At 64.4% G+C, this 25,356-nt stretch overlaps 2 protein-coding genes and 1 non-coding gene across 3 annotated transcripts in view; all 3 read right to left on the reverse strand.

Moving 5' to 3' along the window:
- Positions 1–1,696: 1,696 nt before the first annotated feature.
- MAFA (MAF bZIP transcription factor A) lies at positions 1,697–4,100 on the reverse strand. The gene has a single exon (XM_039845982.1). The coding sequence runs from the start codon at positions 3,627–3,629 to the stop codon at positions 2,574–2,576; it is 1,056 nt and encodes a 351-aa protein (XP_039701916.1). The 5' UTR covers positions 3,630–4,100; the 3' UTR covers positions 1,697–2,573.
- A 6,824-nt stretch (positions 4,101–10,924) lies between these two features.
- ZC3H3 (zinc finger CCCH-type containing 3) overlaps positions 10,925–25,356 on the reverse strand; it is a 60,652-nt gene continuing 46,220 nt past the window's right edge. The window contains 8 exon segments of the mRNA XM_039845981.1: positions 10,925–11,089; positions 12,635–12,827; positions 12,830–12,974; positions 13,533–13,717; positions 19,748–19,879; positions 21,940–22,009; positions 22,091–22,252; positions 22,325–22,367. Coding sequence (XP_039701915.1) covers positions 11,058–11,089; positions 12,635–12,827; positions 12,830–12,974; positions 13,533–13,717; positions 19,748–19,879; positions 21,940–22,009; positions 22,091–22,252; positions 22,325–22,367 — 962 coding nt within the window. The 3' untranslated portion in view covers positions 10,925–11,057.
- On the reverse strand, positions 17,857–17,975 carry LOC120588917 (5S ribosomal RNA). Its single transcript, XR_005649343.1, has one exon. It is a non-coding gene; the product is annotated as a 5S ribosomal RNA (ribosomal RNA).

Here is a 25,356-nt window from a genome sequence, read left to right on the forward strand (position 1 = left end):
GCAGCAGTCCCTCCCCAGGGAGACCTGGCAGGGTGGGGGCCAGCCGCGTGGGAGCCAGTGGAGGCTTGTGCCCCTGCACCAGTCAAGCACCGAGCAGTGCCAGGCCAGGGGGGCCTCGCTCTCTGCACTCCGGGCCCCACGAGGCGCGTCCCCGAATGGGCTGTTCTACAGATACGTGGATCCCCCAGAATGCTTTTGGAAAAGATTTGTTTCTAAAAAAAAAACCCGCTCCTCCCACGTCCGGCGGTGATTCCACGTTCTGTTCTCCACATTCTGGTCTCCACGTCTGTTGTCTGTCCTCTGTCTGTTTATCTGCTCCGTCCTATCCTGGGGGAAACTCGCTGGGAGAGAGGGGGAGGAAAGAGAAAGAAAGAGGGAGGGAGGGAAAGAGAAACTGGAAGAGGAGGAGAGAGAAATTAGCTCCTGGCCCGGCCGCCGGGCTCAGTGCAGGCCATCCACCTTCTCTGCCAGGAAGAAGGCTCCCGGATGGCCCCGAAGGCACAACAGCGAAAACAAGGGGATCCTCGCCGAGCCCGGGCCAGGGGACCCACCGAGCACGTGCCCAGGCTGTGGGTCCTTCCTCGGTGAGACTCGGCCGCTGTGCAAGGAAGCCCAGGCAGGTGGCATCCTCGGGTCCGAGCTGGCAGCGGGGCCGGGCGCTGCCCTGAGGTTGTCTGCGCTCCCTGCAGCCTCCCTGCTTAGTCCCCTTAACTCAGCCCCCCACACACGTCTCTCGCACCAGCACGCTCCCCTCCTGCTCCCCGCCTGCGGCAGGAGGCCTCAGCCCCCGGGTTTGGGGATTTTGCTCAAACCTTATTGCTCTGAGTTTTACTCTAAAGCAGAGGTGGGCGGCGGCCTCGCCTTCTCTCCGTCTCGGTCTCTCGGGTGGGTGGAGGTGGTGAGCTTGGGCGGCTGCTCACGGGGTACGAGGCCGCCAGGCAGGGAGCAGGCAGCCCCCTCCCCCAGGGAGCTCCCTTCCCGAAGGTGCCAACCTTGGCGCTTCGCAGACTCGGACCGGTCATGAAGGGAGGTGACAGTCGACTAAGTCCTGCAGCTCCCAGGTACTTCATGGCAGTGAGATTTCCAGAGGTGCCGCCAGCAGTCCAGGTCCTGGCCCTTCAGGGGACTGAGGCCAGGCTACCCCTTCAGGTGGGGGACAGAGAGCTCAGAAGAGTTGGGAACAACGCATGCCACCGAGACGCCATGGCGCTGCACGTGGGGTCACCACTAAGGAGGGCCAGTCCTGCCTTGGTGGGAGCCTGGGGGCCACCAGGAGGGGAGGGTGCAGGGCAGGGGCGGCGGGTGGCTGACAGCCCTGGTTCCAGGTCCAGGGTCAGCTTCCCTCACTGCCGCGGGTTGCCCAGGTCAGGACACCGCCCCCCCCCTTCTAATCAGCGGAAAATATGGCAAAAAATAAAAGCCACAGAAAAACCAGCCAAGCTCCAGTGACTTTTGGATTTAAACGGATTTATTTTGTTTGTTTTCTTTCCTTTCCTCAGTTTCGTAGCAAATGAAAAAAGAACCTAACAAAACGCAATGACACAACAAAACTCGAGCTGAGCTGCCGCCGACCTGCTCCCAGGCTCCGCAGGACGGGGTGCGGAGGAGCGGGGCCCAGCGGCTTCCCGCCCTCCCTCCCGCTCGTCCGAAAGGCGATCGGGCTTTAAAAAGATCCCACAAACAAACGAAACGCAACTTAAGTTAAAATAAAAACACTTTCTTCACCCACCCCCATGCCAGGAGATTCAAGCCAAAACCTCCTCTTAAAAAATTTTTTTTTTCTACTAGAAATTCTGTGCATTACTTTTTCTTTCATTTCTCTTAAAGGTTAAAACAAGATAGATTCCCGGGGAGTCAGGAATACGGTCTGGTGCACAGAGGAGGAGCAGCGCGGGAGTCCGCGCCCACCCCACCCCCGCCCCCCGGGGCGCGCAGCCTCCGGGTCCTGGGCTTCCGTGGAACGGGGGGACAGGGCGGGGACAGGGCGGGGCAGGCGGGCAGGAGGGCAGGCAGGGGCCGGGCTCCTCCAAGCGAGCGACACATGCTGGGACACGCGGACGTCCGAGGGTGACCCCGGCGGGAGGGAGAGAGTTTCTTTCGGGGCTTTCTTTTCTAATCACCGAGCAAAATAAATAAAAATACTTTGAAAATAAGACGGCTTTAAAGAGGAGGAGTAAAAAAGGGCCAGGAAGCGAACGCAACAAAGACGGCCGAGGGCGGCCCGGCGGGGCTGCCCGGGAGGGGACAGCGGACCCCGGCGGGCGGGGCGGCGTGGCGTCGCGGACCGCGCGCGGCGTAGGTGCACGTGGACGCCTGGAAGGAAGTTCGAGCCCGCGCGACGCCCCTGCAGATCGCCGCCCCGTGCGCGGAGGGGCCGCGGCGGGCGGGTGCGCGGGCGCCGGTCTGCGAGGCCGGGGGTCGGGGGGCCGCGCCGCGGAGAGGGGCCTGCGGTCCGGCGCCCGCGGTCGACCCGGCCGGGGGCGGCGGCGCGGGAGTGGGACGGCCGTGCGTCCTCGTCCTGGGCCGCAGAGTCCGAGCCTCTTCCCGGCGGCCGCGCCGGCCCGGTGCAGGGCTCACAGGAAGAAGTCGGGCGCGCCCTTGGCCCCGCCGGGGCCGGCCTGCGGCGGCGAGGACTCCCGCGGGAAGCCGGCCCCGCCCGCGCCCCCGGGGCCGCCGCGGCCGGCCAGCTTCTCGTATTTCTCCTTGTACAGGTCCCGCTCCTTGGCCAGGCGCCCCACCTCCAGCTTCAGCTGCTCCACCTGGCTCTGGAGCTGGCACTTCTCGCTCTCCAGAATGTGCCGCTGCTGCACCCTCTTGAAGCGGCACGACTGTGCGTAGCCGCGGTTCTTGAGCGTGCGCCGCTTCTGCTTCAGCCGGATGACCTCCTCCTTACTGAAGCCGCGGAGCTGCCGGTTCAGCTCCCGCACCGACATGGACACCAGCTGGTCGTCGGAGAAGCGCTCCTCCAGGCGCACGTGGTGGCCCGCGCCGCCGCCGTGGCCAGCGCTACCGTGGTGGGCGGCGTGGTGGTGGTGGTGGTGGTGGTGGTGGTGGGCGGCGTGGTGGTGGCCCGCGCCCGCGTCGTCCGCGCCGCCCCCCGCGAAGCTCTGGCCCCGGAAGGCCTCGTAGGCCGCAGCAGCCGCCGGGTGGTGGGCGCCGTGGTGCCCGGAGTGGTGGCCGCTGCCGATGAGCGCCTCCACGGCGTCCTCCGGCGTCAGGTTGAGCGCCTCGGGGTTGAGGTGGTGCTGGTAGCCGCTCATCCAGTACAGATCCTCCAGCGCCGGCTTCCCCGAGGCGCCCCCGAAAACGCCGGGGGCCCCGCTCGCTGGCCCCGGGGCGCCCCCGGCCTGCGCCGCGCTGCCGCCGCCGCCCCTCGCGCCGCCGCCGCCGCCGCCGCCGCCGCCGGTGCCGGGGCTGGGCGCGCAGAAGCTGGGCGAAGAGGGCACTGAAGAACAGGGCGTGCTGAGCGGCGTCGAGGACAGCGAGCCCGGTGGCAGGCGGTGGCAGAAGCGCTCGGCCTCGGGTGGCTCCTTCTTAACCTCGAACTTCATCAGGTCGAAGTCGTTGACGTACTCGATGGCCAGCGGGCTACTGGGCAGCTCGGCGCCCATCGCCAGCTCCGCGGCCATCGCCCGGGGACCCGACCCCGCCGCTGCCCTCGCTTGCGCCCCGATGCGAGGCGCTGGGGGGGGAGCCGCGGGCCTCTCCCCCCCCTTCGATCCCCCACTGGCGTCGAGTCCTGGCGGGGCGGTCGCGGGGGAAGGGGGGGTTCGGCTCCCGGCCGCCGCGCCAACGAGCGCGGGTAAAAGTTTCGCTCAGTCAACTCAGGCGCGGCCGCCGGGGACGCCGCCGGCTGGGCCTCTCGGGCGGCCCCGGGCCGCTCGCTGGCAGGAGCGGGCCGGCCGCGCTACTCTGTCCCCACGCCGGCGCCCGGGCAGGTGGCCGGGCGGGTGGCGGAGCGGCCGCCGCCTGGGGCTAGTGGGGCTGCCCGCGCTCCGCCCGCTGACCGCCTGCCCCGCCTCCACCGCGGAGCGCCGCGCCGCGCGCTCCCCTTTATAGAGCCGCGAGCCCGGGCCCGCCTCTCTGGGAGGTGCGCGCGCCCCCGGGCCAATCGGAGCCCCAGACCTGCCGCCCTCATTTGCCTATCCCCATGGCAACCCAGAGCTGTCAATCTCCTGCGGGGAACAACTGGAGGAAGGGGAGGTGACCGGCCGTCAGCGAGAAGGGGGTGCAGGGCCCTCTGGTGGCCGCCGTGGGGACTGCACCAGCAGAGGACGCGGGGGGCGCGGGGGCGCGAGGCAGAGGGGAGCCAGGCGCGGGGCCCGGCCTACAATCTCCTAGGCCTTGCGTCCGCGACGGGGCGACCGGAGAGTCTTGGGGAACAGAGGGCTCCCCTCGGTGCCTCGGTCCCCCAGCCACCCCGCTGGCGGTGACTCCGCAGCCCCTTCTCCGGCCCTTCCCGGATGGCGGGGAGGCCGCGTCCAGCCCGTTAGTGTAGCGACGCCGGGACCTCCTGTCCTCCAGACGCGGTGACACTGCGGCCGGCGGGCGCTGCGCGGGGCGCGCCGGTTATTTTTAGAGCGCGGTTCAGGCGGGTTCAGGAATTCAGTCAACAAAGTTGCTGGCACCTCGGTGCGGCGGGATGCGCGCGGGATAGCCCGGCTCCAAGGGGCGCAGCTCAGGTGCGTAGGGAAGTGGGAGGAGGGGCCGACGGAAGGGGGCACCGGGGACTGGCAGAGGACAGACGCACGCGGCATGGGGCTCGGCTCAGGAATTAGGAGTCCCTGGCCCCAGCCGCCCACCCGCCCGGTTTGGGCCGCGGGGCTGGGTGGAGCGGGCAGGGAGGACAGAGGTGGGAAGACTCTGCTGCCAGGAGCAAACGCGAAGGCTCTGCTCGGGCTGCAGGGAGCGGCGCTGAGTCCCGTCGCTCGCGCCCCGAGACTACAGAAAGGGCGGTGCAGCTGTGGGTGCGCCGCAGCATGGGAGGGGGCCCTGACGCGCCCTCTGGGGTCCAGGGGCGGGGCGGGAGGGGCCGTCCAGGCTGCAGGCACCGCTGTTCTCTATACGCTGTTACCCTACTTGCCATTTAAAAATTCAGTGTTAACCATTTGTGCATAGAAAAGTCTGGAAGGATGTGGGCAGGAAGTCACCAGGGCAGCCTAGCCGCGTGCTGGGGGCGTTTGGCTAGCAAGGCTGGCCCTGGTTCCTGCTGGGGCGCCTATTATTTCTAACGCAAAAGGACCGTACAGTTGGGAGTGAAACTCCACTTCCTAAGGTGTCATGGGCGTGGCCTGGCCCCGCTGTGCCAGGTGGGCACCCCTCCTGCCTTACCCCCACATTCTACAGGCTGGGCAGGGCCTCGCCTTCAGGCAGGGCCAGGCAGAGCGTGGGGTCCCACCCTGCAGGGATGGCCCAGCAAGGGGCAGAACCCAGGCCCCGGGCGGGGTGCCAGGACTCCGGGGCACGTTTTTCGCCAGGCGCATCGCAGGGTTTGGGGTTCCCTGAAAACCCCGTGTCCAGAGGGTGGCCCCTGACCAGAAGGGTGAGGCTGCCTGGTGTGTGTGGCAGGTGCGGCCGCCTGTCTGGGAGGGAGAGCCTGCCCTGGACTGCGTGGCTGCCGGACCTCTGCCCCTCGCGCCGGGCTCGGGTCTGGCTGCTGGACCAGGCGCGGCTTCGGTCCCAAGCCCAGGGGCCAGTGTGGGCCTCCTCATAGCTCCTGACCTCCGGCCCAGGAGCACGGGCCCAGAGCCATGTGGCTGTCCCACCAGGTTCTGTGGCGCCCCCAGTCTGCCCTGGTGCCTCCTCCTGTCCTAAGAGAAGCAAGCGGGCAGCTGAGGCCAGGCGGCCTTGCAGATCAGCCCACCCTGTGCCTCCTCCTCCAGGCCGGTGCTCAGCCACCCGACAAGCCCACATCCAGCCCCCAAAATCACTCACCTTGTACATGTCGCCCCTTCGCTCCTCCCCTAGGGGACAGGGACACCAAGTGCAAGGCGGCTGCGTTCAGCACTGGGGGAGAATCACGGGGACATTCGGGCTTCGAGTCCACCCCCAGCCCCACCGCAGAGCAACGCAAAGGAGGGGGCTGCCTGGGGCTGAGCAGGGCCCCCACATCCCTGCTGGGCAAGCTCCCTCGCCCTGGCCTCGGCCTTGGGGTGAACTGGCTTTCTAGAAATGCGCTGGGCCAGCGGGCAGGATCTGAGCTCATGGCGCCCCCAGCCTGGGAACGGGAGCCCCAGGGAGGCCCAGGACCCTCTGGGGTTCGTGCCACCTCTCCGCGTGTGCACTCCGCGTGGTCTCGGTCTCGCCTGCTCGTCCCAGTGGCCAGGTGGGGAAGAGGCCACGTGCCCCTGTACTCGGGCATCGAGGGTCACCTGTCCGCCGCCCTGCGGGCTCCTGTGGTGGGCAGGAAGGGCCCTCCCGGCAAGGGGAAGGTGCCGGTTTGGTGGGGACAGAACCAGTAGGAGGTGCTAGGCTGGCCATGGGGAGCAGAGGCTGGGACAGCCCGGTCTCTCCTCCTGGCTGCCTCGAGTGGCCAGTAAACAGTGTGCTGTGTGCCCTGGGCCGCAGCCACCCACCAGGGCAGGGCCATCCTGTCTGCTCGTGCTGGGGGGAGGAACTCGGTCTCAGTTGGCCCCAGGAAAGGCGCCGGCTTCCAGTCCAGCACCGGCACGCCCACCTAGGGCCTCACACTCGCCCAACGGTCAGCCCTGGGACCCACGGAATTCCACAGGGGCTGGGCGCGGGCGGGGCTCATCATTAAATGTACTCCACGAATCTTTATTAAACACCTACTATGTGCCAGGCTGCTGCCCCAGGGGCACCTTCCATCAAGGAGCTGGCCTAGAGATTTCTGGTTGGAAACAAATCCGCTGAACCTTGATGGTTTGAGGGTGGTCTGGGATCTCTAGTGGACAGTTCGTCCTAGGTGGCTGGTCTCTGACCCAGACAGCCAGGAGGACTTGGGAGGATAGGTGATGGCTGGAGCCATCGGTACTGTCTTCAGGCCCATGCCTGGCAGATGACAATGGCTGCTGGCTAGCCTGGCTCCATGTGGAGTCTCCACCCACTCGGTGGCTCATGCAGGCTCAGCATGGCAACTGGTTCCCAGAGGGAGCACCCGACAGAGCCAGGCTGCGTGCCCAGCGTTTTTGTGAGGTCCGCTGGGTGCCGCTGGCTGAGGTGTGCCAGCGGTCTGCCCAAGTCTGAAGGGAGGACACAGATGGTACCTGCTGTGGTAGCATCTTTGGAGCTGTCTGCAAGTAGGGATCAGAGCAGGAAGTAGACGGTGAGCAAGTGATACAGTGTATCAGTTTCCTATTGCTAGTAACAGATTGCCACGTGGCCAGCTGCTCTCTCCCAGCCTCTGGTGGAGTCCCACAGGGTGGGAGGGGCCTCTGCTCCCGGGCTTTCTCTGGGGAAGGGCCCTCCGAGCCCCCTTGGGTTGCTGGCAGGCCCATTTCCTGAGTCTGGGGCCCGGAGGCCCTGCATCTTGCTGGCTGGGGGCTGGCAGTGCCCTCTGTACCCCTCTCCGTGGCTGTCCCACCAGGTACCTGAGATAAGGCGGTGTAATCATGCCAGGTTCTACAACTGGAAGCAGGTCCCAGGTCCCACCCACTGTCACGGAAAGGGGGACACCATGGGCTGGTCCCCTCCTACAGCATGTGAGGTGAAACTTCAGCAAAGAGCGATGGAGGGCCCCCCCCCATCAGGGCCAAGGTCAAGGGGGCCTGGTTCGATGTGGGGAGGGACCAGGAGTCAGGTGGCCGTGCTAGGGTGGCATGCCGGCTCTGCAGGCTCCACATCCACCTGTGCTGGGGGGCCCCAGCTCAGCACGCTTGGCCCTCGGTGGTTCTGTGTCTGTCCTGTTGGCACGGGGCTTTCCGGTCCTCGCTGACAATGCTCCACCGGGAAGTGCTTGCAGCCCAAGAACCAGTGCAGGGGTCTGGACCGGTCATTTTTGTTCCCGGGAGGGAACTCCTGAGCGGGGGCAAGTGGCCACTGAAGTTATGGGGTGCGGCTGCAAAAAGTCTTCGGTGGCAGGGCCCGGCTGAAGGTCTCGCTCTGGCCCCACTTCCTGCCCAGCCTTTTTTCCCTGGGCTTGGTGGCCACAGGGCTGGCACCTGCCCCATTTAGGAGGCTCCTTTGACTTACACTGAGGTGCCCACTGTCATTCTGGGGTCGCACACTCAGCAGCTGCCTCCCTGGGGAGGGACTCCACCAGCAACCCGTCTCCCGTCCACGCCTCTCCCAGACCCACACCCGAAGTGCCCTCTGCACCCCTGCCCACTACTCGCACGTCAGGTACCTCGCCTCTCTAAGACCTAAGACCTCAAACACGCCCCAAGAGCTGCTGGCCTGGAGCTCAGACGGGACCGCAGATCCAGATCTCCCCTAGGTGAAGCCCACCGCTCACCTCCAGCCTGGCGGCTCAGCCAGGCCCTCTCCTCCCTGCCCGCAGGCCTCAGCCCAGCCCATACCACTCCGCTGGTCGCGTGACTTCAGGTCTCACCCAGGCGGCTGGCCGTCCATGCCCAGGCCACTGGTAGGAGCAGCAATGACAAGGGTGCGGAGGTGGGGGTGCAGAGGGGCCCGCTGGGCAGGGGCCCAGCACCTGCCGCCGCATTCACGAGGCTCGTTCTTGAGAAGCCACGTGCCCTGCCTACAGGCGGTCCGTGCGAGGGCAGAGGTGGGCGGCCTTCCTGGGAGGGGAGCGTGCCCATGGCAAAGACCCGAGGTACCTGCTTTGTCAGGGTTGGGGGGTGACCTACACCCTCATCCTCGCGTCTTCGTAGGCCTGGCTCTTGGCATGGAACCCGGGGTGGCCGGTGGGCACCCTCAGCTCAGAGGCACTGCTCCCTCCTCACTCGGAAACAGGGATGAAGCTGACTGGGTCCCCAAATGGGTCGCAGGGAACAGGGGGAGCAGAACTGAGCCCAGGAGCACATGGCAGCCCCTGGCAGGGGTCTCCTGCTTCCAGAACACCCAGCCCTTCCGGAGCCTTCCGTGCTGGCCTTGGCTGTCAGACCCGCTGCTTCCTAGTGATGGGCTGCAGCACTGGGGCCCAGGGCGCACTCCCTTCGCTGTGGGGGCCTCTGTCTGCACCCTGGAGGCCTTGAGCCGCCCCGGCTCAGGTCAGGCTGAACCAACCGCATCTGTCTGCCCATCTGGGCCAAGGAGGGAGAGTTGACCCCCACCGCTTGCCAAAGCCTCGGCTTTGTGGAGAGCTTCTGGAGGGCCCCTGGGGGCAGGCAGGAGGCTGAGGCTGGTCTGCAGCCCCCATTGTTAGCGCTCAGCTCCGGAGGCAAGGCTCCTGTTGTGCCCACCCACCCTGTGTCTGGGCCAAGGCTGGCATAGAGGGACCCACAGGGTGGCCGGGTGAGGATGTATAGCTGGGCAAACATTCAGCCTGGGTGTGCCTGGCCCAAGCAGGTCCGGGGCCGAGCCCAGAGAGTGAGCCAACAGCGGGCTCTGCTCAGTTCGGGCCGGGTCTCACTCTGGACCCAACCTCTGCTGTGCCAGCTGCAGTGGGGCCAGGGGCACTTGCTGGGCTCAGGGATGTGGGCATGGGGTCCCAGGCAGTGGCACCAACAATAATCACGAAATGACTTTAAAATCCTGCTCTCCTCGATTACGCGTATGCCGTCGGACATTTGAATCAACCTTGGCACCTGGCACCTTTGGGGCTGGTGTGAAACACCCTGTCTCACACAGGGCCTGGTGGAGAGCAGGGCCCCTGGGTCCTCGCGTGGCTCCGTGGGGGTATACTGTCCCCCTACCTGAGCATGGGCTGGGCTGAGGGACTGGGGCCAGATGGTGCTGCCCCTTTAGCTTCAGCCCGGAGGACGCGCGGCCGGGCAGCAGATCCACCTCCAGGCGGGGGCGCAAAGCTGCAGGCGGGCCTAGAGGGCCCACTGCCCAGGGGTGGCTGGTCAGGCAGCAGCAGAGGCAGCAGCTGACAGGCACAGCCGTGGACGGGGACCACTAATTCACACTCACCAGGTGTAGCTGCCCTCCCTTCTCTGGGGAGGAAATATCCCAATGCTCTGTGCCCTCCAGACCTTGATCTGGACCTCCCAGGTGCCCGAACTGAAGCCGCAACCCTCAGCCAGGCCTCCTTGGGTTCCTCTGGAAATGGAGACACCCTCCAACGTGGGAGATGCATGAGCCTGGACGAGCTGCCCCAACTGCCCTCTGTCCCCTGCCATGGTCTCTCTCCTGAGATGCCCAGGCAGCTCCAGAGAGAACCTCAGCTTAGTGTACCCTGGCCCCAACCTGCTGTGTCCATGTCCCCAGGGCCGCTTCTGGGCCACTGCAAATCATGCTGGCTGGCGTGGCCATGGGGGACAGGGCTGCCAACCCTGTAAGCCATGTCAGGGAGGTGGGGAAAAAGCTAACATTCCTCCCCAGGGGCCGTGAAGGGCTGTGCCTTCGCCCTGCCTGGTCCTGTTTAGGTTCAGGGCCAGGTGGGCAGGTAGAAGGACAAAGCAGAGGTCTGTGGGGCAGGGAGGGGGCTCTGTAGCTCCCAGGGGTCTGTGGCCAGTGGCGCCTCAGCCCAGGGCACCTCCAATCTCAGGCATCCTGGCTCCCCTGGGGACACCCTGAGGACCTGTGGGAGGCCTGCAGGTGGTATGCGGGGCTGGCGGTGGCAGTTAGGACATCCAGGCAGACACAGGACAGAACCTTTATTGCTGAGCGCAGATGCCCGCCAGGCGGGAGGCCGCAGGAGGGTAGGGCGCATCGATGCCGCCGCTGCACCCACAGTGGGGATGGGCCTGGGGGTGAGCCCTGCCCCACATCCCTCAGGCAGGAAGTTGGAGGCATGTCCTGGGTGGGAGGGTAAGGACCCAGGGGTGGGGAGGTGGGGGTGCAGAGGGGCCTGCTGGGCAGGGGCCCAGCCCGAGGGAGAGGGTGAGGCCCTGGGCACGCACTGGTCAGGGAAGGCTGAGAGGCAGGAGGGTGGAGGGGAGGCCCTGGGGCCCCGGGGGTGGCTTGGTGGCAGGCGGCACCTCCTTCCTCTCCGGGGACAGGGCTGAGGTAGGCGGGCTGGCCCCTGGGCCTCACAGCCGCGGTTTGATGTGCAGAGATTTGCCTGTTCCAAGAAGGGCAAAGGTCAGGCGCCAGGAGCCCTGCCCACGAGGACCACCCCACTCCCAAGCTTCCTGATCTGGACAGAGCTGTTAGAAATGGGAGAACAGCTTTGGACAGGTTGTCCTGGGGTCCGACCATCCAGTGAGATGCGGGCCTGGCCTGGGGCTGAGAAGAAGGTAGGGGAAGTGGCCTTCAGGCTGGGTGTCCCCCGGGCAGCAGGTGGTCCCAGGCAGGAGCCACCGCAGTCTGCAGGCGGCCCTGTGAATAGCAGGTGCAGGGCAGCACACAGACACAGCGCATGCTCTCACCTGGGAAAGGATGCTGAATGCACACAGGTGCCATACCACACCCTTGAGGGAGAAGCCCAGGCATGTGCCGGCAGCTGGAGGGGTGGTGGCAAGGGACACCGAGGCCCCTGTGCAGGCGAAAGGACTGCCGCCCGTGTCAGGAAGGAGCAAGGGGCCAGAGGACAGTTACGTCCTGGAGGCGCCTGCACTTGCGAAGCCTCCACCTATGAAGCCAACTCACGGGCCGTGTCCCCACTGACCAGACGCCTCTGTGAGGCTGCCCACAGGCGGGGCACTGTCCACGTGCCCCTGCGAGCCCACCTCTCCTCCTGGGTCCCCCTCAGGGCTGAGGACCCCAGTCACCTGCTCAGCCAAGCCAGAGCCTGGAAGTCAGGCCCCACTGGCCTCGGTGCCTACCGGGTGCTGCAGGGGCAGGTGGCCCTCCCAGGGCCACTGCCCCGTCCCCCTAAGGAAGGCTGGCAGGGCCGCCAGGCCAGGGGAGGTCTTTGCAGCCTCCCTGGGCCTCGCCCACCCTGCTTGCCTCCTCCGATGCTGGGGTGGCTGCTGGGTTCCTGATCTTACAAAAAATAAAAGAAAGGAACAAAAGAAGTGGCTGCTTCGGGGTCCCCCCCGCGCCCACCCAGACAGAGAGCTGGTGCCCCCGTCCTGGGTGGGCGGGTGCAGGGCCTGGCCACAGCTTCACGCCGCCTGGGCCTGCGCGGCCAGCGTCGAGCGTGCTCGGCGGAGCTGTTAGGGCTGCGGCAAGCAGCCTCCATCAGCGTTACGACCGTGAAATATGACAATAAAATGAAAGCCGTATGGTCGCAAATTTGCAGCCTGCCGAGCTGCGTGGGGTTTATCGTCACTCAAACGCGCGCAGAGCTGTAAAGTGTTTACAGAAAGGGTCGTTTGCAGCCATAAAATCCTCTTTTCTCTCCTAAACAAGGCTGAGTGGAGCCATTTACCGAGCCCCAAATGTTCATCGGGGACAGGGAGCATCTGTTCTCTCCAGGAGTGCTCGCTGATCTTCCAGAACAAATTAACAGAAATGGGTGCTTCCTAATTAAATCAGCCCTCGGCTGGGGGGTCGTGCGGGCGGCGGCCTGCCCGTGGGCACAGGTGCACACCTGCCAGCCAGAGACGGCACAGCAGCGCCTGGCCACGCTGGGCTCTGCGGAACCATCCGGGCCCCGCCTGGAGACTGTGACCCAGTGGGTCTGAGGTGGGACGGAGCTGGGCTCTGGGGGCCGGCTGCCTACCTGAGTCCTTGGTGGGGGTGCTCCTGGGGCTCCGGGCTCCGGACTGGGCACCCGGGCTGGGTGAGGAGTGCAGGGAGATGAAGGAAGGCAGCTGGGAGAGGCTGCCCGAGCCTGTCGCCACCGAGGCGGCCTCCTCCTGGAGCGACAGCTCCTCCTGGTCCGAGGACAGAGAGGGGGTTGGGGGGGAGGCAGAGGCGAGGAGGGGGGCCTTGATGACAAGGGACCGGCTGAAGCTGCGGCTGATGCCTGTGGGGAGGAGGGAAGGGAGGCCAGGCCAGTAGCCGCAGAGGTGGGAGAGCTGGGCATCTGCCTGGGGGGGCGCTGGGCAGCTGAAGACTTCCTGCAGAAAGGGAGGCGAGCAGGAGTGTGAGCGGCGCAGCCCCGGGCAGGGCAGCGTCTGGAGGGGCCTGCCCAGCAGCAAGGCTCCAGGCCCCTCCGCACCCCTTCCTGCCCCAGCAGCCGCCAGCAGCAGCAGCCAGGTCCAACGCTGGCCCTTGGGCCCAAGGACAGGCCGGTGACATCACAGGACCGGTGAGTCCTGGCACCGCACCACACCACCCTCCTCGTCCACACGGGTCCCCACACTCAGGGGGCAGGTAAGCGCGATGTGTGGCCGCAGCCACAAGCGTCAGCCAGGAGGGGATCCTGCCCTTGCCGGGAGGATGGAGTAAGCGGCTAAGCAGGGCGGGACTGCCCGCACTGGCTGGTCCAGCCAGGGACACCCTTGGCTCTGTCCAGCCTGAGGTCCTGCGGTGGGGTACCTCTGGAGGTCACTCGATTCTCAACTTTGAACCAAGGTTTCTTTTCGGGTCTGAAGCCCAGAGAGCTGGGTGGGGGGTAGGAGCTCCCCCAGAGGGTCTTGAGTATCCCCCAGAGGGCAAGGCTGCTGCGCCATCACCTGGGCCCGTGGCCGGCAGAGGCCTTGCTCCTGGGGCGCGCGTCGCTGGGCTCCGGTGTGGGGGGTGCGGCTGCTCGCCGGCCGAGGCGCTTCTGGCTGCGGTGGAGCAGCTGGCACTGGGCGCCCCGGGGGCAGACGCCCCTGCGAGAGAAGTCAGGGCACAGCAGCGTGTGCTTCTTCTTACACTGTGGGGGAGAAGGCACAGCTGGGCGAGGCCTCCCACTGTGTGGGGTGGCCGGCTTGCTCTGCCTGGGGTCAGGGACAAGGTCAGGGCCGAGGCTTCCTCTGGGCAGGCTGCGGCCCTCAGGCCAGAACAACCCCACCTGGCCTGCGTCCCGTCCCCATCATCCATAGGATGCGCCCTGAGCAACCCAAGGGGGTGAGGGCACTGCCCCTCAGAGACTGAGGACACGCCTGGGGGTCCTGCCAGGCCGAGTAGGGGCTCCTGGGGTGCTAAGCTCTCCTCTTGACCGTAGCTCACCCATGCTGGTGGAAGACGGGCTGCGGGAAGGGTTGGGGTGGGTGAGACTGGGGGGCTAGAGGTCTGGCGGACCTCAGGCCTCAAGCCCGGGAGTGACGGGTCGGCCGAGGCCACCGCACACCCGATCCACCACACCTGTTGCAGCGGCTAATTATACCCGCAGGGGGCGTGCCACGCGGCAGGTGCACGGGAGACTGAAGCCGCTGCTCCTGCCTTTCCGCAGCCCGCCCGCCCCTGGTGGGAGCTGCAGGCCCTGCTGTGTGCCCCCTTCCAGTGGAGGATGCCCTGTTCCCACCCCCTGCAGCTGGCTTGGTGGGCAGAGGACCAGGCAAAAGAGGGCCGAGTGTCACACGCCCAGGCACCCTGTTGCTCACGCTGGCCCAGGCGACAGGCGGCCGGGGACACACTGGGGAGACACAGACGTGGGCAACCAGTTTAACAGCAGCCGCAGCGCCCACCCAGTCGGGTGCACCCCCACGCAGCACTGGGCGTGCGACAGCAGCCCAGACGTACTCCCTGCCTGCCACCTCCCTCCTGGACTCTGTCCTCGGGGCCTCGGATCGTGGCCCCGCTCTCAGCAGCCAGGACCAAGAGCCTGGCCGAGGACCTCAGGGAGCGTGCACCCGTCCTGAGCAGGATCTGGGCACTGGTCCCATTCTTGTCCCCACACCTGGCCCCTGGCTGTCACCAAGGGACTAGAAGCCCCTCTCGCTGGTGTCTGGGAGCAGGCTGGAGCTGGCAGGCCCCTCAACACCAAGTGCACCCCATGCCAGCTGGTCCCTGCGGCAGGCCAGACCCTTTGCCGCCAGTGGAAGGCAGGCCAGGCTCGCTCGCTCACGCCTTCCTTCCATCGGGAACCGGAGCCCCTTCTGCACGGGGCCCGGCTGGTGACAGTGTCCTGAAACCCAGCGGCTCCAACCTCGTGGGCCCACGCCGAGAGCGGCAGACCTGCGGAGGCACCGAGGCACCAGGGCGGGGTCCTCTGAGGAAGGAGGGCGGCTTGGGCAGGTGGCGGGGTCAGGAAGGACCTCTGGTGAAGAGGGCCCAGCAGCCGACAAGAGCAGACCCACTGCCCGCAGATGCTCCGACAGCCAGCCCTGGGCGGGCAGCACAGAGATGCTGGGGCGCGGGGACCTAAGCGGTCCGCGCCCGGCCACGGAGGCTGAGCCAGCTGGCACGCAGTGCGACGCTCCGAGGAGACGGACTGGGCAGGAAAGGGAGACGGCGAAAGGCACGTTTGTGTCTCCTCTTTGATGACATGTCGCAGTTTATGACGTGCGGGGGCACATTAAATTCATTTCGCCATTTGTCTTTTTACCTTTTTAAAGTGCCACCAGAAAACTTAAATTCCACGTGGGGCCACATCTGCTCGACCTTCCTGCTAGGCGGTGGCCGGGCTGGACAAACCCTCCTCCCGAGAACAACCAGAAATGCAGGATCGAATGTAAAGAAGTTCCTCGAATTGTCCAAGTGAGCAGCAAAGCATGATGGAAGGAAGCCTGCTTGGAATCAGACACCAAGCGCGTCTCAGCTTTCAGAGGCCTGAGAACTCCATCGGGCCAAGCTCCTGGGTGAGAGGGCAAGACCAAACGGAACGCCCCAGAACCCCAAGGACCTGGCGTTTAAGACGGTCGCTGCCAAATACCTCGTGGGTCGAACAAGGAACAATGGAAATCAGATTAACACTCAGAAGCCAGCGAGGACAGCAGCACATCTCACAATCTGCAGGGTGCAGGGAAAGCAAAGTGGTTCTTAGATGAGCAGAGGGTCCCCTCAAAGTCAGGGCAGAAACAGCAAGGTGGCCCGAAGGAAGCGGAGGGAAGGGAGTAAAGGATGAGAACAGAAATCCGTGAAAGTCACGAAGTCACGACAAAGGCCGAGCGGGCCAAAGGTCGGTTCTCTGAACATATTAATGAATTCGTCCGGTGACTTACAGCCTTGACACACGAAAACATAGACAGTCTCATCAGAAAAGGACATAATCGAAATTTTAAAATTGAAGAATGCAACAACAGAAGCGGAAACCAATAAAATTGAAAAGAAAAACAAGAGAAAAGTCAACGAAACAAAGAGATGGCTCTTCGAAAAGATTAATGACATTGACGGACATCTGGCAAAATAGATACAGAAAAAAGAGAAGTGATAAATTTCCACAACAGGAACGAAGCAAGGGTCACCGCAGACCCTGCAGACGCCAGAAAGCCGTGAGGGACATTCAGACGACGCCCCCACAAACACTAGGGGAAATGGACGGATTCCTAGAAATACACACCCTGCCAAACCGACCTTAGAGGGACCGGAACGTGTGACCGGACGCAGACACAGCAAGGGGACCGAAGCGGGGCCAGGAACCTGCCGGCAGAGAGGCCCAGGACCTGACGGCTCCCCTGGCGAAGTCTCCCCACACTCGAAGAAGGACGGACACCCGTTTTTCTCAAATCCCTCCGGAACCCCGAAGGGGCGGCAGCACTTCCCAGCCCCGCAAAGCCAAAACCACCTACGAGGCTGGACTTACCCAGAAAGCAACACCGGACAGAGGCCGTTCGGGAAAGAAACGGAAGCTACAGGCCAGGAGCCCTTGGGAACATGGATGTGAAAATCCTCAAGAAAACACCGGAAGACCGAGGTCAGCAGTGTGTGAAAAGGCCAAGGCAGAGTGATCCTCGGAGCGCGAGGGCGGCTCCACCCCAGAAGCCCAGTCACGACTCAGCGTGGGTGACGAGGCTGGTGGCCACCCACAGGGTGAGGGCAAGAAAACTCGGTCACCTCGATGGGGGCAGAAATGACAAGATCCAACGCCTTTTTATGATAAAAAGGCCAAATAAAGTAGGACTAGGAAGGGAGCACCCTCAGCACGACAGAGCCCACCGACGAGACGCCCACAGCCTGCGCCACGCGCACGGGGGGGAGGGGACCGAAAGCTTTTCCTCGAAGGAGAAGTCAAGGGCGTCCCCTCTGCCACTTTGATTCAACACGAAACTGGAAGTTCCGGCCAGAGCAATCAGGCAAATGTAAATAAATTACGGTATTAAAATAAAAAACATCCAAGTAAAAGGGGAAGAAAATGATCTGTTAGCAGATGAAGAAACCACAAAACACTGTTAGAGCTAATAAACGAATTCAGCAAAATTTCAGGATTTAAAAGCAACGTACAACAGCATTTATGTTACCAAATACTTGCAATGAACAACCTAAAAAGCATTTAAAAGCGATTGTTTTTTAAAATTTCATTTATAACACTCAGGAATAAATTTAACCAAGGAGGCCAAAGACTTGTACACACAGTGAAAACTATAAAGCGTTGCTGAGGGAAAGGAGGCGGTCTCGACAAGCGAGACCGCGCCCCGAGTCCACGGGCCGGGACGCGTAGCACTGGCGAGATGACAGTTCTCCCCGAAGTGACGTCCAGCTCAGAGCAGCCCCTATCGGCATCCCAAAGGGTCCATCTTTTTATTTATTTATTTATTTTTTTTGGTAACGAGAACAAAAAACCCATCCCCAAAATTCACATGGACCTCAAGGAACCCCAAATGGCCGAAGAAGACAAAGCTTAAAGGATTCGCGTTTCCTGATTTCTAAACTGCCAGTGCTACAGCAATAAACACTGCACGAGGAGAGACACAGACCGACGGGCTAGGACAGAGAACCCAGGAATAAACCCTCACGTGTGTGGTCAAGAGATTCTCGACAAGGTGCCAAGACCATTCCCTGCGGACGGCACAGTGTTCTCAGCAGATGCTGCCGGGGAAGCTGGGCCGTCGCCCAACACCGCGCACAAAAATTAACTCAAAGGGATCAACGACCTAAACATCAGAGCTAAGACCACAAAATTCTTTTTTTTTACGCCTACAGCACCCGGTCTTCCTAGGCGGTCTCCCATCCAAGTACTAACCAGGCCCGACCCCGCTTCGCTTCCGAGATCAGACGGGATCGGGCGTGTTCAGGGTGGCATGGTCGTAGACTAAAACTGCAAAATTCTTAGAAGGAAAGACAAGGGGAAAGCTGGATTTGACAAAAATTTCTAGACATGGCACCAAAAGCACAGGCAGCAGCAAAAGAAAAATCAGGCAAACTATGGAGCAAAGGGCACTACTCAGAGTGAAAAGCCAGCCCGTGGAACGGTGGGGGGGGCCTTTGCAAATGACTTATCCAGATAGGGGCGAACTTCCAGAATGCGTTAGGAGTTTCAGAACACCTGCAACGCAACCACGAAAATCCCCCAAGCGACCAATTCAGAAACAGGTGAAGGGCCAGAGAGGACACAGCAATGGCCGACGAGCACGGGACGAGATGCCCGGCACCGTGTCGCCAGGGAGGTGCCGCCAAAACCACAGTGGGAACCACAGGGGCACCATGTGCACGGAGGCTGTGAGGAAGCGGGGCGAGCACGCGGCGGGCGGCGGGCGGCGGGCAGGCCCCTGAGGGGCTGAAGGCTGAGGCCGCGACGGGAAACAGCTGGCGGGGCCTCAGATCCAGCAGCTTCCTATCCAGCCGTCCCACGCCCCGACCCACGCCCCGTCCCACGCCCCGACCCACGCCCCGGGCCTCGCCAGAGGAGGCAAGAGCCGTGACTTGAAGAGACACCTGATGTCAGCGTTCCGGCGGCATTAGTCAGTGTCCACAAGCTACAACCCCAGCTCCACCCGCACATGCAGGGGTAAGCAGAGGTGGCCCAGAGGCCAACAGGGTGCCACACACAGGAACGCAGCAGTGACGACGCAGCATCGCCCTACGTGAGAGGAGCAGACACGGTCCCACTTGAGTTGATGCCCGGACCAGGCGCAGTCACTGAGACGAGGGGCGGGTTGGCGGCTGCCTGGCGGGGGTCGGGGGGTCCAGGCCCTCAGCTCACTCGGCACTACCTGCACCACTTAGAGACTCGGTTACCCCTCCCCCGCCCGGGCTGCGCCCGCACGTCTGGCCCGCTCGGCGCTCTCCCACGCGTGATCACAAGCCGCCATCCATCCTGCCGCCGCCGCACAGCGCCCACGCGGAAACGGGCGCCATGAGCACTTCCGCTAGAAGAACTTGAACGTCGCTTTGCTGTTTCGTTTAAATTGGAGTATGCTACAATAATCGTGTGTGGCCTCTGTAGGGGTCCTACCCTCCTCCTCTACAGGGCGGTGTCCCTCCAGGTGATTCGCCAGCTCCTCAGGTCCCCAGCTCGGGGAGGCGGCAGGAGGTGGTGCACAGGAAGGGCTGTGGTCGGGCTTCCCGTGATTACAGTGTGACACTTGGGGAGTCTAGGGCGGCTGGCTCTGCACAGATAGATACTCCCCTTGCCCAAGGTCCAGCCCTACCACCCTGGGCACCTGCAGTGCAGGACCCACGTCCTCAACTTCACCGGGGGTCCCCCCAATCTAAATGCAGGCCCCTGAGGCAGGACGGTCACTCACAAGTGTTGGGGACAGGGTGGCCGCAGGCCCCTGGGTGGGTGAGTAGATGCCCTCTTGGGGTGCCAGGGACTAAAGAGGCCCATCCAGGGGTCCCCAGACCAGGGCCACATCGTCCACGCAGGCCCGTGTGGGGACGGGGGCTGGTGGGACATCACTGAGGAGGAAGGAGCCCGCTGCTCAGCTGTTGGGAACTCCCAGAGCAGCCGCCCTCACCCTGACAGGTGAGGCAACAGGCGGCGACTATGGCCCCTCGTCGCCCCGTTCCCCAGTTCCCAGTGCCACCTCAGGCACCGGGGCGCCGCTGGTTCGTGTCGGGTGCTGCCCGCCTGCACGCTCACCTTGGCGCCCAGCGGGCAGTACCCTTTGAGGAAGTCGGTGCAGACCTCTGCCTTCCGGGACACGTAGACGTGGCTGTAGGGACAGTTGCTGTTGCTGCAGATCCCTTTCAGGAAGTAGGAGCACACGGGCATCTGTCAGGGAAGGGGTGGGCAGTGAGGGCCAGCAGACCTCGCAGCAACTCCATGCTTGTCGGGCACCTGCACCCCACCTGATGGTACAAACGCCAGGACTCCAAGGACCCGCCTGCAGTCCCGTGGCCAGCACGAGCCTCATGGCTGGAAACCCTCATGTGGTCCTGCCCCAGGGTGACTTGGACAGTGCCGGTCAGCAGGAAGGCAGCCAGTAAGAGCCAGGGCACCTGGGGCCAGGCCAGGTGAAGGCTGCCCACCCCCCACATCAGACCCTGGTTTTCCCAGGAGGCACGGTCACACAGGCAGGACGAGGCCATGGAGGCAGGGCTGGCTCCGGCACCACAGGGCGGCTCAGGCCCAGATGTGCTGCTGCCGGGGTCCGTCCCCTGCTCTGAGCCTGCCCAGTCTCCAGGCTGTGGGGCTACACGGCACGGGCTGGGGGGCGACGGCCTACGGGGTCTGGAAATCCCGCAAGTTTTCCAGCTGCCTGATGAGTGGGAAGTAGCAGCGTCCGCGGGCTGGAGACCCCACCCTGCCCAGGGAAGAAGCGTGGGCGGTGGACTCAGTGGGCAAGAAGCCGCCTGGGAGCAGCCCAAGTCCACGCACTGACCGCAGGCTGGCACTGTGGAGGCCTGGCAGGCGGCCCATGGGAGACCTGGTGGGGGACATGGAGTAGGTGGCCTGGGCAGGGCTGTGTGGCCCCAGCAGCGCCTGGCCTGCAGGCTGGAGAGGGAGCTGTGCAACCTACCCCGTCCCCACCGGGGGAAACAGGCCCAAGGGCCAGCAGGAGGGCCTCGGATCTCAGCCCGCCTTACCTTTGGCCCTGACTCCTCTCCTGGGCGCTGCCGGCCCTGCCCCTCTCACAGGGACTGACTAGTACCTGCCACCAGGGTCATTCATCCCTGCGGGTCTCACACCTGGGGTCTCGGCAGGGGTGGGGGTGAGGGAGAGCTTGCCCTGCTCCTCCCTCTGTCAATCAGACTCGCCCCATCAAACCCCACTGCAGCCCCCAACGGGTCCCCACGCGCTGGCCCTGGGGCTCCTCGCTGCACTTTGCACTTTGCGGGGCAGAGGGGAGGCTGAGGAGGAGGGAGAAAGCAGAGACAAAGGGCGATTTCTACGCTGTGGCCCGCGAAGTTTATCTTTAATTGCCTTTTAACTGCGGGCGGAGGGGAGGGGGCGGCCGGGCTGGCGGCGCTGCGCTGCAGACAATCCCTTAATGTGGCTTTTGATCTAGAGCCCAAATTAGCTCTAATAAAAAGGATAATGAAGCCAGCGCACCCCGAACGGAACTCCGCTGTCAGCAGGCCGCTGCGAGAGGGGGCCCCGCTCTCGTTTCAATTAACCTTGTTTGCTCCGCCGCGTCCACACAAATAAGAGCGACGGGAACTCGGGGCGCAGGCGCGGCGTCCGCACTGCGCAGCCCAGGGTGAGCGCCCGCCTTGCAGCTGGCGGCTAATGAACCCGAAACTCACGCGAATCTCCAAACTGCTCACAGCAGAGTTTGGAAGCTCTATTACGGAGAGAAATGCTGATTCTTCTCGAGTTCCTCAAGGGGAACAGCTGTGCAGCAGCATCGCCCCTGCCAGATCGCGCCTGAGCTGCCACGGCCTCCCCAGCCCCAGCGCACCCCACTCCCTGCTCCAAGCCTCCCAGCCAGCGCTGACCCCTGACCTCAGAGCTCCCAGCCCCACCCACTCCCAGCAGGCACTGGGACCACCTGCCTGCCCTGGCTCTCCCCCTAGCCGTGGAGGCCTGCAGTGGGGTCTGCTCTCTCACTGGGGCCCACGGGGTGGGGGCCTGGGACCAGAGGGCCCGCTGTGTGCCCCTGTCCCCTGCGCAGCCGCCTGGAGGCATCTGTGGGACACCCCCCCACACACACCTCCGAGCCCTGGGGGAGGTGAAGCCCTCCTGTGTGGCCTGTGGACACCCTCGGGGTCAGCTAAGGTAAATGGCAGCCGGAAGGGAATGTCCCCAGCTCCTCAGGGAAGACCCGGGGGGCCGGGGCCTGGCAGGGGCCTCAGGGGACGCGCAGGGGAGGCCCGCGAGCTGCCGCTCACCTTCTCCTTGGAGACGTGGTGAGAGAAGGGGCAGGTTCCGTCCGTCTTCTTGCACGTGCCCCGGACGAACCTGTGCAGACGGCAAGGAGGGTGTGAGGCGCTGCTGAGGCCAGACCCTGGGCCCGCCCACCCGAGACGCCCCGGCGGTCACCTGGTGCACACGGCCACCTTCTCGGGGTCGTGGATGTAGGGGCAGCGCTCGCCGCGGTTGCACCGGCCGAAGCGGTTGTAGTACATGCAATACTCCTGCTCCTTCCGCCGCCGCCTCTGCCGGGCCTGCCGCACGATGGCCAGGCTGCGCTGCACCGCCCGGCTGCGGGGGACGGGCGGCGTGAGGCCGCGGCTGCGCGGGGCCCCCCGCCCCCCCACAGCCCCAGGGACGTACCTGGCCAGGGAGCGACTGCAGCTGCTGGAAAGGTCCAACCGGCCTGTGGGGAGAGAGCCCACGGGCCTGGTCGCACCAAGCCAACCGCCCCTTCCCTGGCTCCAGCCCCCTTAGGGTCCCCACCCTCCGCTCAGGCACTGCTGTCCTTCCCTCGGGCGGGGTCCCTGCCAGGCCCCTTGGGGACACAGTGCTAAGGAAGCGGACCTGTAGGCCAACACCCAGTCCCACCCCCGGTGCAGGGGAGCAGCCGAGGTGTCCCACAGGGACAAGGTGCAGGGACTAGGTCCGGCCGTGTGGCTCCCGAAGCCACACAGCTGCTGGCCGGTGGGCTCACCTCAAGGCAGGTGGTACCAGAACAGCGGGTGCGGGGGGGCCCGCCACCTCCCTCTGCCGAGGGATGCCACCTGGCTTTGCTGTAGCCGAGAATGGTTTTTATGTATTTAAAGGGTTGCAAAGGGAAATTAAAAAAAAAAAGTGGCCACAAAGCCGACCTCGTCACACCAGGTTCTGCGGGTGCGGAGGCCCCGACGGCCACGCTGGGCTCCCAGCCCTGTGGGCCCTGGTGGGCGCCTGCTCCCCCAAACCACAGAGGTGCTTCGCAGACACTCCGCAAAACCCCAAGTGCAGAGACCAAGCAAGGCCCCTCTGAGGTCACCACGTGGGACCCGGGGGAAGCTGTTTACAAAGTGGACAGTGGTGACAGGACGGGAGCACCAGGTGATGCTCACAGCAGGGCAGCTGGGGCTCGGGAGACACTGTCTTGCGCTGGTGTGAGTTCGCCCTGAGGGAGGAGGATCGAGGCTAGAGTGCAGCCCCCTGCCTGCCTGTCAGACATGAAGTAACCCCCAGAACCGAGAGCAAGGCACGGCAAGAGCCTGCACGGGACGGCCACCAAGGCTCCCCAGGTCCTCACACACACACATGACCCTTCCCAGACCAGATCCGATTTCTCACAGGCAGCTGCTGAAATGGATCTGGTGGTAGGAGGCACGAGTGACATCACTCAGAAATTCTAGCGACCTGAGGCGATGACAAAGCATCCAGGCTTTAAAGGGACGTCCCCAAGCTGCCTGGCCCTGAGCTGCCACTGGAGCTGCATGGGAGGTCTGGGGAGGCGCCCTCCTGCCCCTGCAGACACCCTGCCTCCCCTTCCCCGAGGCAACCTTCCCGGGGCCACCAGCTCCCACCCAGTCACACAAGTGCTGACACGCCATGTGGCCTGTCCAGAGCCAAGCTCCCGTGCCCCCCACAGGCTGGACTTCAGATGCCCCTTTCCCACATCTGGCCACTGCTAAACCCTGACTACCCCTTGGGCACTCTCGCCCTCTCTGCCCGCTGGAGCCACCCCTCTGCCAGTGTCTGTCCCTCTCTGAACCACAGTCTCAAGTTTAAACAGGGTGGTTCCAAGGCTAATAAGCGGGACCCCCGGTGGGAGGAGAGTGCTTCGCACGGTGGCTCAGACTGGTTACAGTGTAGGGGGCTGGGGGCAGACTGAGGGGACCATGGTGTCCTGGTTCCCAGGCTGAGGACACTGGTCGGTCCAGATGGCACGTGGTACCATACACCTGCCAGCCGGTGGGTGACAGAGTGCAATTTGATAGCTGTTGGTGAGCGCGTTTCCCTGGCTGTCACCCAGGCTGCCTGTGACGCTGTGGCGCCATCTGCTCTTGCCAGGGACCGCTATCATTACGTGTCCGCCTGTCAGACCGTGGTCCCTAGGCCTGGTCCCCTTTGCACTTTTTACTCAAAAAGCTGCCACTGTGGGGCTCACGCTGAGAGTTCTGCCAAGAACAGGAGGCGGCTTCTCAAACGCTCTGTGGTGTTAAAAACGCACCTCAGGCAGCCGCCTGGAGAGGGTGCGGAGGCTGGAGGTGCCGAACAAGCCAGACCTGCAGCCCGGGAGGCGCGGCCCTCGAGAGAACTCGCACTGCCCAGGGATGTCCCAGAATAGCACTGCAGCCCCGTCCCCAAGGTCACTCCCCTGTCCCTGCAGCCTCTTCCCTGACCCTGCCCTGGGTCTGAGGTCAGCCGTGGGGAGCAGACTAGGATGGCGGAGGGAGCCCCAGGAAGAGGCGTCTGGAGGGAGGGAGGCAGTGGGTGGGGCCTCGGTGCCTGGCTGCAGACAGGACGGAACCTTGTAATGGAACGTGTGACCTCGCAGCAACCAGAGTGGACGGACGGCAGAGCTGAGGCGCACAGACCCACAACCTGCCGCGCGGTGGCCGTTAGCAGCAGCGAGGAGACCGCCCACGTCTACCTCTCTCTCAGGCCTGGAGGCCTAGGGGCCAGCCCTGCAGCCTAGGCCGAGCAAGGTGGCTCTGGCGGGTGGACCTGCAACTTCTGCTCCAGCACGGTGGGGCCATGCCACACCAGGCCGGGCGCAGCACCAGGCCCCAGGCCAAAGCCTGTGCAGAGGGGTCTCGGGATTGGGCCCTGGGGCAGGTGGGCTCGGGCCTGGAAGGGCAGGGCCTGGTTCCAGGGTCCAGGAGGCTGAGGTCTGCCCACAAGGAGGCACAGTTGAGGCCTGGGCACTCCCCTGCCCCTCAAAGCCTGGGGTGGCTGGCACCCGCAGGGGCTGAGTGCCCTGGAGAAGCCCAGCAGCCAGGAGGGGCCAGGAGGGGTGCACTCGCTGAAGTCAAAGATCCGCCACAGAGGAGGAATTTCTCTAATTCCTACACAGCTGGGGAGCCCCCAACAGAGCCAGAGCAGGCCCCTTCCTCACAGAGGGGGGTGCAGGCAGCTCTGCCTCTGTCCTGCCCCCACCCTGCCCAGGCCTCGCCTCGCTTTACTGCCTGAAGGCTGGGGAGTGTGTGGGGGAGAAGCCAGTATGAGGAGGGCTATAGCTCCCCCCCAGCAGGGCCTGTGCTGGGGAGACAGGAAGCACCCCCCGGCCACTGGCCCCTGACGCTGGTCCCTCTTTTGCTCTGACTGCCACCCGCCGCCTCCACGGCAGCCTGGACTCTCTCCAGGGCTGGACTCAGGGCCCAGACGGCGGCTCTGGGTGGACCCACGCAGATGAGGTGCTGAGTGCA

This window comes from Pteropus medius, unplaced genomic scaffold (genome assembly GCF_902729225.1).
Source record: "Pteropus medius unplaced genomic scaffold, Ma_sr-lr_union100, whole genome shotgun sequence".
Lineage (NCBI taxonomy): Eukaryota > Metazoa > Chordata > Mammalia > Chiroptera > Pteropodidae > Pteropus > Pteropus medius.

Bases quoted from the DNA above. Each gene is read 5' to 3' on its own strand.
- MAFA (XM_039845982.1), bottom strand. From the start codon at position 3,629: ATGGCCGCGGAGCTGGCGATGGGCGCCGAGCTGCCCAGTAGCCCGCTG.